At 50.0% G+C, this 14308-nt stretch overlaps 2 protein-coding genes across 2 annotated transcripts in view; both read right to left on the bottom strand.

Moving 5' to 3' along the window:
• LOC311241652 (uncharacterized protein) overlaps positions 1-72 on the bottom strand; it is a gene marked incomplete at its 3' end in the record, with an annotated part of 36504 nt that extends 36432 nt beyond the window's left edge. The window contains exon 1 of the mRNA XM_084330528.1: positions 22-72. Within this exon, the coding sequence (XP_084186654.1) occupies positions 22-28 (7 nt within the window). The 5' untranslated portion in view covers positions 29-72. The remainder of the gene's footprint in view (positions 1-21) is intronic.
• Positions 73-11220: 11148 nt separating this feature from the next.
• Positions 11221-14308, bottom strand: part of LOC311241653 (uncharacterized protein) — a gene marked incomplete at its 3' end in the record, with an annotated part of 63175 nt that continues 60087 nt past the window's right edge. Inside the window, exons 6-7 of the mRNA XM_084330529.1 lie at positions 12315-12394; positions 11221-11403 (exon numbers count right to left, since the gene is read on the bottom strand). Coding sequence (XP_084186655.1) covers positions 11221-11403; positions 12315-12394 — 263 coding nt within the window. The remainder of the gene's footprint in view (positions 11404-12314; positions 12395-14308) is intronic.

The raw sequence follows: 14308 nt of genomic DNA on the forward strand, positions 1-14308 counted from the left end.
ACATTTTAAAACATTGCCTACCTGGCATTATCCAGTTTGATAAAAGATAATTGATGGTAAAGGAGTGTAGGTCCAAATCGGGCCGCGGTCCTAGAGGAGGAATGATGACGCAGCTCCTTATGTGGTTACAATGCGCATGCGTGCCGAACGGCGATAGACCACCGCGACACTTCCGGTGTTCTGAATCCCAGCAATAGGGTCCAGCTGCAGCGCCGGAGTATCCTCTCACTGGGCAAGCCTGTGGCAGCCACGAACCTAGTACAAACCTACTTTCTATAGAAGCAGCTCGGAGGTGCGCTGTTTTAAGTGAGCGTGTGTTATTGGATTGATTGATTGAACATTTTATTAATGTCCGCCTTGTTTCGAACCTCTTTCGAAGTCGCCCACTTTCGAAGTCTGTTTTGCTTAGAGTTTGGAATCAGGGCTGGTGGTCTATCACCCTGCTCTAAAGATACACTCTAAGCATAACCGATTCTCGAAGTCAATTTCCTGTCTGTTGTTGCTACGCAACTGCAGCGTGGGGGGAAACTGTCCCGCCTGCGTGTATCACTTCCGCAACGGATTTACTCGGATTTCGGTTTCCGGGTTCCTCTGATTGGCCGCGACCCCGGGCCCACGTGACGCGCCCCCCTATCCACCGCTGCTGCTGCCGCTGCCCTGTGTGTTGCCGCGCGGCATGGACTTTCACGCCCCGAGCACACTGCTCACGAATGAACACGGACGGGCGGCTGCCTCTTCACTTCCGCTCCCATGTTAACGGACGATAGTAGGCACACTGGCCGCGAGCGGGAGCGCGCCTCCCGAGTGGCTGGCGAGCGGCAAGCTATTTTTTCGCCTCGATCCTATTTGAGGCGGCGCGCCACGCGCATTGTCACAGAAATACAATTGAATATCTGCATTATTACCACAGATATAGATGTTGTTCAACCAGCTGTGTCTGTATCTGCAAATAAACGCCTTGAATGTTTGTCTGTATGTTTGTTTATACCTATAACTATTACAATGTTGCATAATAATAATAATAATAATAATAATAATAATAATAATAATAATAAGCTCTTGCTGCTGCTGGGGCTACACGCTGCTCTTTCAGGAGTACAGTCACACTGATCATCATTCTAAAATGACTGACTTCGCATATAGACTAGGCATTTACAGCTGTCCCAATGTAAATATGCCTTCCTCGGTGCGCTTCCGCACGCTCAAGTCGTAGGTCCAGTGTGCCTGACCAGGCGCGCGATCTCACGAGGGAGCCGCACGTGAAATTCATTCGTGAGCAGTGAGTTCGGGGCGTCACTTGACTGCCGGCCGTGAGATATGAAGACAGAGCCGCAAATTGAACATGCAGTGAGTCTGCGACGACAACAACCCAATAATCAACACTCGAAACAGCTATTACCAGACAATTACAACAGCAGTGGTGCCCAGTGGTGCGTTATTGAAATCATCTGGGGTGACACGCACCACGCGCGTGCGCGCGCTCCCGCGAATGCGCATTTAATGTCCCCTCGCTTGGGCACAGACTAAAGACAGTGCCTAATTGCCTCTACGAATGGAATGTAACACGTCTTCACAACAAGGTTAGGTGTGAATGTGTCTGAGAACGTATTTAACACACCTGACGACCGGAGCTATTGATATGCAAATAGCGAGTGAGGTCCCACACCGTGCTACCCCGTCCCATGAACAACGCATGCCTGGTGGTGCCTGCTTCGATGCAGACCAGAGAAAGACTTTTGTCTTGTTTACATCAGGTTCATTTCATTCATTCATTCTCCTCCCGATGTGTTCGTTCAACTCAGACCAGCCGCTCTATCGGAGATAGGATGACATTGTGTCATGTTTTGTATATGTTTATTATTCCGAATAGATCTACACAGGCTTATAGCCTATAATACGTGACATTTGAAGCAGGCACCACTGCTGTTGTAATTGTCTGGTAATAGCTGTTTGAGTGTTTATTATTACTGGCTGCCTTCCTATACCCAGTTAAAATTGTCTTCATATCTCTATATACAACAGCAGTGGTGCCTGCTTCAAATGTCCCTGTGTAAACAAGACAAAAGTCTTTCTCTGGTCTGCATCGAAGCAGGCACCACTGCTGTTGTAATTGTCTGGTAATAGCTGTTTCGAGTGTTGATTATTGGGTTGTTGTCGTCGCAGACTCACTGCATGTTCAATTTGCGGCTCTGTCTTCATATCTCACGGCCGGCAGTCAAGTCCATGCCGCGCGGCAACACACAGGGCAGCGGCAGCAGCAGCGGTGGATGCGGGGGCGCGTCACGTGGGGGTCGCGGCCAATCAGAGGAACCCGGAAACCGAAATCCGAGTAAATCCGTTGCGGAAGTGATACACGCGTCCCGCCTGGTACATTGTGTATGCTTCATTTAGTGGAGAAACGGATTGTTAAAGCGGCAAATTAAAGACAATCAAGCGGAATTTTCTTCAGTCCTTCACAATGCCAAAGAGCTGCTGTGTTACGCGTTGTACTAATGACAAAAACATAAATCCAAATCGCAAGTTTTATACCATCAAGGAGGAAAAAGTGGCTGGCAGCTAACGTTAGCTACGTTAACATAGACAAATAGCTACATGCTGAGCTATCAAACCGATAGGAGCTTATTTTATCTAATCTTACGTGGATGTTTGATCGGGTAGTGGCACACGTGGTACCACCAGCGATACAGTCGTGCACACACGCGGTTAAACGCTGTGTTAGTAGATCACCACTGAGGCAGAAGTACGCGCAATCGCGCACGGATGTGTACTCGCGTGTACGCGCAGTCCGCACACAAAAATGCGCTGTGCCCATTTGTTGTGAGCTGCACTCGACTCGTTGCATGTACCTGGCTACCTGTATAAGCATAACAATAGCGCATGGAATTTGTGTTTGTGTGTAAAACAATTTCTTTAATTGAATTAACTTAAACTAAAAGTAAATACAAACTAAATGAACAATGTAACACGTGGCGTGTGGGCAGTTCCCATATTACGACTGCACCACTGGGTACCACCATGTAAGATTAGATAAAATAAGCTCCTATCGGTTCGATATGATGTAATTAACGTTACAACACCAGAGGCATCAGGGGGATCTTCTTTGACTCATATCTCGCCTTAGAATCACCAGAAAGGCTTTTGAAATAGTGAAATGCCATGTTGGCCTCAATATTTTCAAAACGAATCGTATGAAAATGTTATGAAATGAACAAGAATGTGATAAAACATGTAATAAAAACGGAGCTCAACGCATGCATTTGATGGTAGAAATCAGTTTGTTACCCTCATACCAAGATGACGGCGGTCTCGTGACATCAGAGTGTCTTCGAGAATGTAGAGCATACGCTATATGCCTTTTGATACACGGTTAGAGCGAACACCGTACCGCCTACTGTTTAATGTGCACTCTCAGTGGAGCCTGTGTTAAGCCATGTCTCGTGGTAATAAACATAATACTTTTTATTACATGGCGTTTTAACATTCGCCGAAATGCTTGATTGTGATTAGTCAATAGCGCTCAGCAGCGGTCCGTTATTACTCTATAACGGACTGCTGCCAGGGGCAACCGAGCAATAATGACCGCTGTCCGCAGCTGGAGCAATCAAGCCCACTGACACACACTGCATCAGTGCGATATCTCCAAACGCATCAATATGAAACTGTACATACTATGTATATTAATATGACTGTCTGAGACTCGGTCATTGTCGCAAAATAATTGACCTTCACTGACGTTTAGAACACCTCGGCGAGGCGCCTCGGTATTCTAAACTCCGTGTCGGTCAATTATTTTGCGACAATGACCTCGTAGCTATACATTATCCCTTACATAAAGTATTCCCTCCGTCTGGTCATTCAACATGGTGTCAGAAGTAAAAGCGGACATACTGGATTATGCACGTTTCGAGAAAGACAAAAGAGAAAAAAAAGCAAGGAATGATTTCTTTTATCGATTGAGAGGCTAACAAGCTAACGTTGCACTTGTAGCCTACTAGCCACGCACATTATCATACAGTGTCGTCATGGCAGACGGATTCCGCAGACCCGATCCCCTGGTATTCGATGGGAACATCGCCGAGAACTGGCGAGTGTTTGAACAAGAGTACGACATCTTCATTGCCGCGGCACACTCTGAAAAACCAGCCCGCACACAGGCGTATATTCTACTCAACCTGGCAGGATCAGAAGCCATTGAACGTGAGAGATCATTCACATACGCAGCGGAGGTAAGAGCACCCGGTGAAGGTGGAAATGTCATCACTCCCGCGGAGTCTAAGGAGAACCCAGTATGTTTAAAGAATTTTTTTTGGGAAATTTGCAATCCTCAAACAAACATTATGTTATGGTTTGACACCGACCCCAAACGCAACGACACAAGAGAGTAGGATTCAGAGTTGCCAAAAACAAGGGCTTGTTTATTAAGACTAAATAAACAGCACAGACTTGGAAGAGTTCAAACAAAGAAAGGAATACAAGCAAGGATGAATGTTGCTGCTCTGCAGCTTCTCCCGGGATGGTAGTCAGGGGAAGCAGACGCTGACGTCAGAGCCGCTCTGCAGACCTCTCTCGGCAGAATCTCCGAGGTGGTTGCGGGACCGAGAGAGAGAGAGGGAGCGAGTTAACTCAGAGTGCAGGTGGAACAGAGCAGGTGAACAGGAGAGGTGACTTGTACCCGAAAACAGAGTTATCCAAGTGACTGAATCTTCGGTGTAAATACACACTGTGAGTAACGTTCCAAACACAATCCCAAGTGATAGATATCTTCGGTGCAAAATAAACACTGTGAGCGAAGTCCCAAAATGCAATCCAATGTGATAATATCTTCGGTGTGTAAACACACAGTGGGAGATGTTAGGCCAAAATATTATCCCAATGAAACAATCCAAAAAAGGCTAAACGCTGGGTGAGTGACTGTCTGATAAAAAGCTGGAAATCTTCAGTGTTATATAAACACACGAAAAATGGAATTGGATCAAAGACAGTCATAAAAAACTCACCCAGGCGTTGTGCGTAAAGAGCGTTGGAACAGAACGGAGCGAGCGCGTCGCCACGGGGAAGGGGGGTCCAAGAGGAATGCTTCTTGAATATCCTGGAGGCAAAGCACAGGGAAACAACAGCAGGCAGCAGGAACGGCGAATGCAACTGAAATATCAAAACGATCCAACAAACTTGAATGGGGAAACGGGGTATAAATAATAAGGGAATGCTTAATTGACAAGCAGTGACAGCTGAGGGATGTGATTGATAAGCGTGTGGACGGGGGAGAACCAATCAACGACGTCTCTGGGAAGAAGCGTGTGAAAGGGGAATGCAATGATTAACAGAAAACAATTGGAAACAGAGCGAGTAGGCTTAAAGGAACAGAGCGAGTGGGTGAGCAGCGGACCAATCATCACAGTACTTCAAGAAGCCCGTGGTGGGGAAAGAACCAAACCTTACAGTACCCCCCCCTCCACGGGAGCCACCCGGCGACCCACTCGGCCCCGGCCTGCCCGGACGGGACCCAAGGAAGCCGGCGATCAGGGGCACCGGAGAGGGGGACAAAGACAGAGGCCCGGAGAGGGGGACCGGAGACGTGGACAGAGGACCGGCGAGGGAGGCCGGAGACGGGGACTGGGACCCGACAGCGGAGGCCGGGCACGGGGACCGGGGCCCGACAGCGGAGGCCGGGCACGGGGACTGGGGCCCGACAGCGGAGGCCGGGCACAGGGACAGAGAACCGGCGAGGGAGGTCGGAGACGGGGACTGGGGCCCGACAGCGGAGGCCGGGCACGGGGACAGAGGACCGGCGAGGGAGGCCGGAGACGGGGACTGGGACCCGGTGAGGGGGCTGGACGGCACCTGAAGACACCGGGCACGACAGGAGGAGCTCCACCCCTTGATGGTACCGGAGGACCAGGCGATGTGGGGCTCGTGCAGCGCGAGCCAGGGCCTGCCCAGGACCACAGGGACAAGAGGAGAGCTGGTGACGAAAAACTGGAGCCTCTCAACGTGGTCACCAGCAACGGTGAGAAGGACTGGACAGGTGCGTTGAGTGACGTCAGCCAGGCGGCGATGATCCATTGCGAAGACCTCCAAGGGCCTCTCGAGGTCCTCAAGTGGAATGTTGGCCCGGGTGGCAAACCCAACGTCCATGAAACTCCCATCAGCACCAGAGTCCATGAGTGCACCCACCGTCGCCCGCTGGTCCGCCCAGGCTAGGGTGACGTCCGCCAGACGGTTGGGTGGTGCACGGGTGGGGGAACAGGAAAGACGGCTCACCAGGATCTCCCGGGGTCTCGGCGAGCCTGGTCCTCTTGGCCGGGCACGGCAATTGGAGACACGGTGTCCACCCCGGCCACAGTAGAGGCAACGGCCGGAGAAGAGCCTGGACTCCCGTTCGGCCGGGCTAAGGCGGTTGCGTCCCAGCTGCATGGGTTCCTCCTCGGTCACGGCTCGGGAGGGAACAAACCCACCAGTCACGGAGGGGGCAGGGCGGTCAGCACTGTAGAGGCGGCCGCCGGGAAAGGGGGCCCCTGAGCGGAGGTCGATGGCACAGTCGTAAGGCCGGCGAGGCGGAAAGACCTGAGCCCTGGACTCCCTGAAAACCCTCTCGAGGTCGTGGTACTCGGGGGGTACGTCTGGGGTACAGAAAACCTCCTCGAGGTCGTGGTCCTCGGGGGGTACGTCTGGGGTACTGAAATCCTCCTCGAGGTCGTGGTCCTCGGGGGGTACGTCTAGGGGTCCCCGTCGGGTTCTCTCACGTCTTCTCTCCTGGAGGCGTCCGTCGATGCGGATGGCGAGGCTGAACAGGTCCTCGAGGGAATTAGGTTCCTCCCGGGTCGCGAGCTGGTCCCTGACTGCGTCACTGAGCCCACTCATGAAGGTTAGGCGAAGTGCTGGGTCGTTCCAACCACTCTCCACCGCCGCCAGTCGAAACTCCAGGACGTAGTCTGTTACCCCGCCGCTCCCCTGTCGGAAGGTACCCAACCGGGCTCCAGGGTCCAGACCACGGGCTGGATGGTGGAACACCCTGCGGAGCTCAGCCACGAAGTCTGGATAGGAGAAACAAAAATCTGCATCCATTGCCCAGGAGGAAGTGACCCACTGGGCTGCCCGGCCTGAGAGCAAGTTTGTCATATAGGCCACTTGGGCCCCTCTAGAAGTGAATCGACTAGGTTGATGACGGAAAACCAACTCACATTGCATGATGAATGTGGCACAATCCTCGGGATTGCCGTCGAACAGCCGTGGGACGGAGAGACGGGGTTCCCGAGGTGCGGGATCGGGAAGCGTGGGAACTGCTGGGACTGCGGGGAATGCTCCTGAAGGAAGTGAGGGAATTAAAGCGTTAACGGTGTCGCTCAGCGTGTGAAGCTGAACGAGAATACCTGACTGTTGTCCTGCCAGAGCGGCCAGGGACCCTTGAATAAGCAGGACCTGCTCTCGGAGTCCCTGTACAGCAGCGGCAGCCGCATCCAGCTGTAGGCTGTGTTCCTTGGCTGACTCTAACTGGACTGCCGCTGCTGTGCTGACTCTCTTGCGGGCGCAGACCGCGCAGGCCAGTACGAACCCCTTGACGTCGTTCCTCATGGTGGACCACCAGAATCGACGAGCCAGGAAGGAGAACGTGCGATGAACGCCCGGGTGGCAGGCGAACCGGCTGGTATGGCCCCACTGGAGGACCCGGGACCGGACTGAGTTGGGGACAAAGAGACGATGAACCGGTACATTGCCTGGAGCGCGATGGAAGCGTAGGGCACGCCTTACCACCCCCTCGATGCCCAAGGTGACGACTCTCTCTGTGTCGGCTGGGGTCGTCATATTGGTTGGATCGTAATGTTATGGTTTGACACCGACCCCAAACGCAACGACACAAGAGAGTAGGATTCAGAGTTGCCAAAAACAAGGGCTTGTTTATTAAGACTAAATAAACAGCACAGACTTGGAAGAGTTCAAACAAAGAAAGGAATACAAGCAAGGATGAATGTTGCTGCTCTGCAGCTTCTCCCGGGATGGTAGTCAGGGGAAGCAGACGCTGACGTCAGAGCCGCTCTGCAGACCTCTCTCGGCAGAATCTCCGAGGTGGTTGCGGGACCGAGAGAGAGAGAGGGAGCGAGTTAACTCAGAGTGCAGGTGGAACAGAGCAGGTGAACAGGAGAGGTGACTTGTACCCGAAAACAGAGTTATCCAAGTGACTGAATCTTCGGTGTAAATACACACTGTGAGTAACGTTCCAAACACAATCCCAAGTGATAGATATCTTCGGTGCAAAATAAACACTGTGAGCGAAGTCCCAAAATACAATCCAATGTGATAATATCTTCGGTGTGTAAACACACAGTGGGAGATGTTAGGCCAAAATATTATCCCAATGAAACAATCCAAAAAAGGCTAAACGCTGGGTGAGTGACTGTCTGATAAAAAGCTGGAAATCTTCAGTGTTATATAAACACACGAAAAACGGAATTGGATCAAAGACAGTCATAAAAAACTCACCCAGGCGTTGTGCGTAAAGAGCGTTGGAACAGAACGGAGCGAGCGCGTCGCCACGGGGAAGGGGGGTCCAAGAGGAATGCTTCTTGAATATCCTGGAGGCAAAGCACAGGGAAACAACAGCAGGCAGCATGGAACGGCGAATGCAACTGAAATATCAAAACGATCCAACAAACTTGAATGGGGAAACGGGGTATAAATAATAAGGGAATGCTTAATTGACAAGCAGTGACAGCTGAGGGATGTGATTGATAAGCGTGTGGACGGGGGAGAACCAATCAACGACGTCTCTGGGAAGAAGCGTGTGAAAGGGGAATGCAATGATTAACAGAAAACAATTGGAAACAGAGCGAGTAGGCTTAAAGGAACAGAGCGAGTGGGTGAGCAGCGGACCAATCATCACAGTACTTCAAGAAGCCCGTGGTGGGGAAAGAACCAAACCTTACACATTACAATGGAAAGGCACAAGTTTAACACAAGATGCCAAAACCAAGGCGAGACAATTTAATCATACGTTACTGATTTAAGGATCAAAGCTAAGAGCTGCGGTTTTGGAATACTGCGAGACGACCTCACCAGAGATAGACTTGTATGTGGCATAAGTGACGATGGTCTGAGAAAAGTATTGCTGCGTGATAGTGAACTGACTAACTAAAGCCATATCAGTGTGTCGAATACACAATCTGTCTGACCAGCACACAAAAACACTATCTGCAGTACCGCAAATGTCCACTAAAGTTGACAGCGTGCAACACAGAGTCTCAAGGAATCAGAGATTTGAGACAAGACAGAAACCACAGTCACACATGCAAGAAATGGAACCACTACAAAAACAGTTGCAGATTAACACAGCAACGCTCTGGCACACAGAGGCAAAGGAGATCCGTCAACCAACTAGAACCAGAACGAGCCACAAGTGGTAGCGATGAAGAATCATTCTATGTGGACGGAATAACACTGGAGAATGTTGACACAATAAACGGTAATGCAAAAGGAAAAAGTGAAGCATTTACCACTGTTCATGTAAATAGCAAGCCTATCGAAATGAAAGTCGATACAGGAGCAAGGTGCAATGTCATGTCATTATGATGCATTCAAACATGTGGAGAAAGGAGAAGAAATCGACTGTTCAAAAATCACCAACTTGATTGCATATGGAGGAGATCAGATCAACACTGTGGGTTCAGTAACACTATCATGTCACCTAGCAGGCCAGCCATATGCACTGCAGTTCTACATTGTGGAGAGAAACGTCCAGCCACTGCTAGGCTTACCAGCATGCTTATGCATGGAACTAGTAATACTAAACAAGGAGGTTCACCAACTCAGTGTGAATGACAATGCTAACCTGCCCCATCAGATCTTTACAGACTATGCTGATCTTTTCCAGGACAAACTTGGCAAGCTACCAGTCAAATACTCCATGAAACTAGATCCAGATGTACAGCCCGTCGTCCGTCCAGCACGCCGTATTCCGTTGGCCATGCAGGACAGAGTCAAGGCGGAGCTTGACAGGATGAAGGACCTAGGCGTCATCGTTTCCGTCTCGGAGCCAACGGAATGGGTGTCATCCATGGTGGCCACAAAGAAAAGGCAAACTGATGACATAAGAATCTGCATCGACCCCAGAGATCTCAACAAAGCATTAAAACGTCCCCACCATCCTATGCGTACTGTTGAAGAGGTCGCATCACAAATGACAAATGCAACAGTGTTCTCAGTCCTAGACGCCAAAAGCTCTTTCTGGCAAATCTCTTTGGACAGTAAGTCATCACTGCTGACCACTTTCAGCACACCTTTTGGCCGCTACAGATTCCTCCGGATGCCATTCGGAATAAATGCAGCCAGCGAGGTGTTCCAGCGCTCAATGGAGCAGATATTTGCAGGATACCCCTGTGCCATCATCGTCGACGACATCCTTGTCGGAGGCCGAGATGTAGCAGAGCACGACAGAAACCTGGTGAAGATATTGAACCGTGCACGTCAGGTGAATCTGAGACTCAACCCCCTCAAGTGCAAGTTTCGACTGGCTGAGCTCTGCTATATCGGTCACGTGTTCACCAGTGATGGCCTAAAAGCGGACCCATCCAAGACCAAAGCCATCGCCGAACTGCCAATCCCTGAGGACGTCACAGCACTCAAGCGCTTTCTCGGCATGGTCAACTACCTCGGGAAATTTATCCCAGGCTTCAGCTGAGACAACTCACACATAGGCTAAAGCAGCACCAGGATGCATACGACACTCTGAAGGAACGCATGTCTAGCCCACCTGTCCTGTCGTACTATGACGTTCATCGATCAGTCACACTCACCTGCGACGCTTCACAACACGGACTTGGAGCAGCATGCTTGCAGGAAGGCACACCAATTGCCTATGCGTCACGTACGCTGACAGACTGAAACACACTACGCGCAAATAGAGAAGGAACTCCTAGCGGTTGTGTTTGCATCTTCGAAATTTAATGATTATGTCTATGGAAAACCAGTAACTGTGGAAACCGACCACCAACCCCTGGTCACAATCATCAACAAGCCGATCTCCACAGCTCCAGCACGACTCCAACGTATGATGCTACAGCTGCAGAAGTATAACATCAACCTCGTCTACAAGAAAGGGAAAGACATGTACCTGGCCGACACTCTATCTAGAGGCCCCCAGGACATCAACCTTTCAGCACACAAATGAGAGGAATGACTTTGAGGTGATGTCGATCAACCACATCTCATCTGGCCCGCCTAGAGGAGCTAAGGAGACACACAGCAGAAGATGCAACGCTGCAGAAACTCACCGCTGTTGTCAAACATGGATGGCCCACCAAACAGCGCAGCGCTCCACCAGCCATTGGTCCTTTCCTCCCCTTCCGGGACGAGCTGACCATTGAAGAAGGAATCGTAATGAAAGGTCACCAAATAGTCATCCCTCAGTCCCTACAGAGTGAATACACACAAATTGTACACAGAGGCCACCCGGGGGCAGAGTCAACCAAACGCAGAGCCCGAGGCATAGCGTTCTGGCCCACCATGAGCAAGGACATTGACAATGCAGTACTCTCATGCTCTGTGTGCAACAGCACAAAGCCACACCAGCCGAAGGAACCACTCCAGCCACACCCGGTTCCTGACCTGCCTTGGTCTACAGTGGCAACAGACATTCTGGAATGGAACGGGAAACATTATCAAGTGCTCGTGGACTCATATTCTGGATGGTATGAGATTGACCAACTCAAGGACATCACGTCAATTTCAGTCATCACAAAACTCAAACGACACTTCTCTGTCCATGGATCACCACACACTCATCTCGGACAACGCTAGGCAGTATACCAGCCAGCAGTTCAAGGACTTCGCCACACAGTGGGACTTTAAGCATGTCACCAGCAGCCCAGAATTCCCACAGAGCAACGGTCTAGCTGAGAGGGCAGTCCGTAGTGCAAAACAGCTGATGGAAAAGTCGAAAAGGGATGGAACAGACATGTTTCTAAACCTACTGAATCTGAGAAACATCCCTCGAGATGCACAGCTAGGTTCACCTGCACAGAGACTCATGTCAAGGCAGACACGCACCACCCTCCCAGTCAGCAAACAGCTACTGGAGCCTACCACTCGCGATACCCAACACGTCAAAGCCCAGCTTCAAAAGAAAAGACTCTCTCAAAAGCTGAGCTATGATAAGTCGAGCAGTCCACTACGGGCTCTTTATGAAGGTGAGGTAGTCAGGATGAAGACCCCCCTTGGGTACAATCGCATGGGCATGGTAAAAGAGATGTGCAAAGAACCAAGATCTTACCTCATCCAGTCTGAAGGTAGGGAGTACAGGAGAAATCGCAGACATATCCTACCTGTAGCAGCCTGAGCCACTTCCAGGACAGTCCGACGATGCCGACCGGCTGCACTTCAGTCCAGCTGTAGAGGAAACTCCCTTCGCAGAGAGACATAAGCTCACAGACAGTGAGACACCCTTATCTCAAGAGCCTGTAGGTCTGACGCCCACACGCACCAGTGGGAGTGCATACCAAACACGCTCAGGTCACAATAGTAGGCCAAACCCCAAATATTTTGACTGAGTATGCTGAACTTGGTGTGGACTTTAAGCACCACACACTCAGTTAATTACAGTACACCTGTAGTGTTGTTTAAAAAAAAAAAATCTTTTTACTGGGTATCTAAAATAATTTGTGCATTGAGTCAGTGGAGTTAAATGAGATACCATGTTTTTATTATTTTACATATTTCAATCAACATATTTGATGATTCTGTTATGACATAGAAATGGCATTGTTGTTTCCAGTTAACCATATTCTATCTTGTTGTCAGGACTACAAGTTAAAGAGAGAGGATGTAGAGCATTCGCTATATGCCTTTTGATACACGGTTAGAGCGGCCACCGTACCACCTACTGTTGTTGTAGGTTCAATCAATGTTCAATCAATCAATCATCAATCAATCATTCCAATAACACACGCTCACTTCATTCTTAGATGGCATGCTGCACCTCCGAACACTTTGAGAAACGTCCGTACTTTCCGCCAATCAGCGCGCTCTCTGTGGCTGCCACAGGCTTGCCCCTTGAGAGGATTCTCCGGCGCTGCAGCTGGACCCAGCCTCACACAGACGGCGCGCTGATTGGCGGAGAGGGGACGTCACTCCACGTTGGGCCTAGCCCCTCCCCTTGACCAGGCTCGGTTGCAATAGGGGGTATCTGCAGCGCCGCAGAGCCAGTCTGGACGGGTATAAATGGTCTGGAGAAGTATAAGTGGTCTGGACAAGTAGTTGCGAATGGGGAGGGGGGGGGGGGGGGGGGGCGGGGTTCGTCTCGTTTACATAGGTACATTATACAGAGGGTTCGTCTGATTGATTGATTGAAAACTTTATTAACAGATTGCAGAATGGGTACAATACAGTACAGCTCAATACACACAATTGTTAAGGGGATGCAGACCAGAGAAAGACTTTCGTCTTGTTTCCACCAGGGTCCCCCATTTTCAATTCATCAGGACATATATGACATACATGACATACAGATAGTCAGTACTGCTACATCTATACATTTATGACATACCAGATTTGCAAATACAGTACTGTTTGTGATACAGAAGGAGTCAAGAAAAGGGAGTATATACATTTGACGTAGAAACTGTACATTGGAGGAGGTTGGGTGGGGGGGGTTGGGTACACTGGGATATTGACAACCATACTGGGTAATTTACATTGGAGGTGGTTGGGGGGGGGGGGGGGGGGGGCACACTGTATAAACAAGCAAAACTGTACATTGAGGGGGGGGAGACTCTGTACAAACAAACAAAATTGTACATTGGACTATTGACAAAACCATACTAGGTAAATGACTGTACATTGGAGGGGGTTGGGTTAGGATATTTACAGGGGCCAGTGTTGAATTGCAGTCTCCCGTAGGTGTCTCTTGAGAGAGGTTTTGAAAGTGGGTAGTGATCCACATTCCTTTACAGCTTTGGGTAGGGCGTTCCACATTGATGTGGCATAATTGCGAAACGTGTTTAGTCCCTTATTTGAGCCGAATCTGGGTTTAACATGATTTGTGGAGCTCCCTCTGGTGTTGTGATCGTGGTATTCATTGACCTTTGGGAAGTATTTTGCCATGTACATGGGTACCTTGGTCGTGTAGTGTATCTTGTAGACCAGGCCCATTGCAAGTTGCTGTACTCTGTCATCTACTCTAAGCCATCCTAGGTTGTCAAAGTGGGCAGGGGTGAGGTGGGTTCTAGGAGTAAGGTCAAGCAGTAGTCTGACCAGTTTGTTTTGAGATGTTTGTAATTTTGTTTTTAGCGCCTTTGAGGTGCTTTGGTACCATGAGGTG

The sequence above is a fragment of the Notolepis coatsorum genome (genome assembly GCF_963971535.1).
Source record: "Notolepis coatsorum genome assembly, chromosome: 15".
NCBI classification, from domain to species: Eukaryota; Metazoa; Chordata; class Actinopteri; order Aulopiformes; family Paralepididae; genus Notolepis; species Notolepis coatsorum.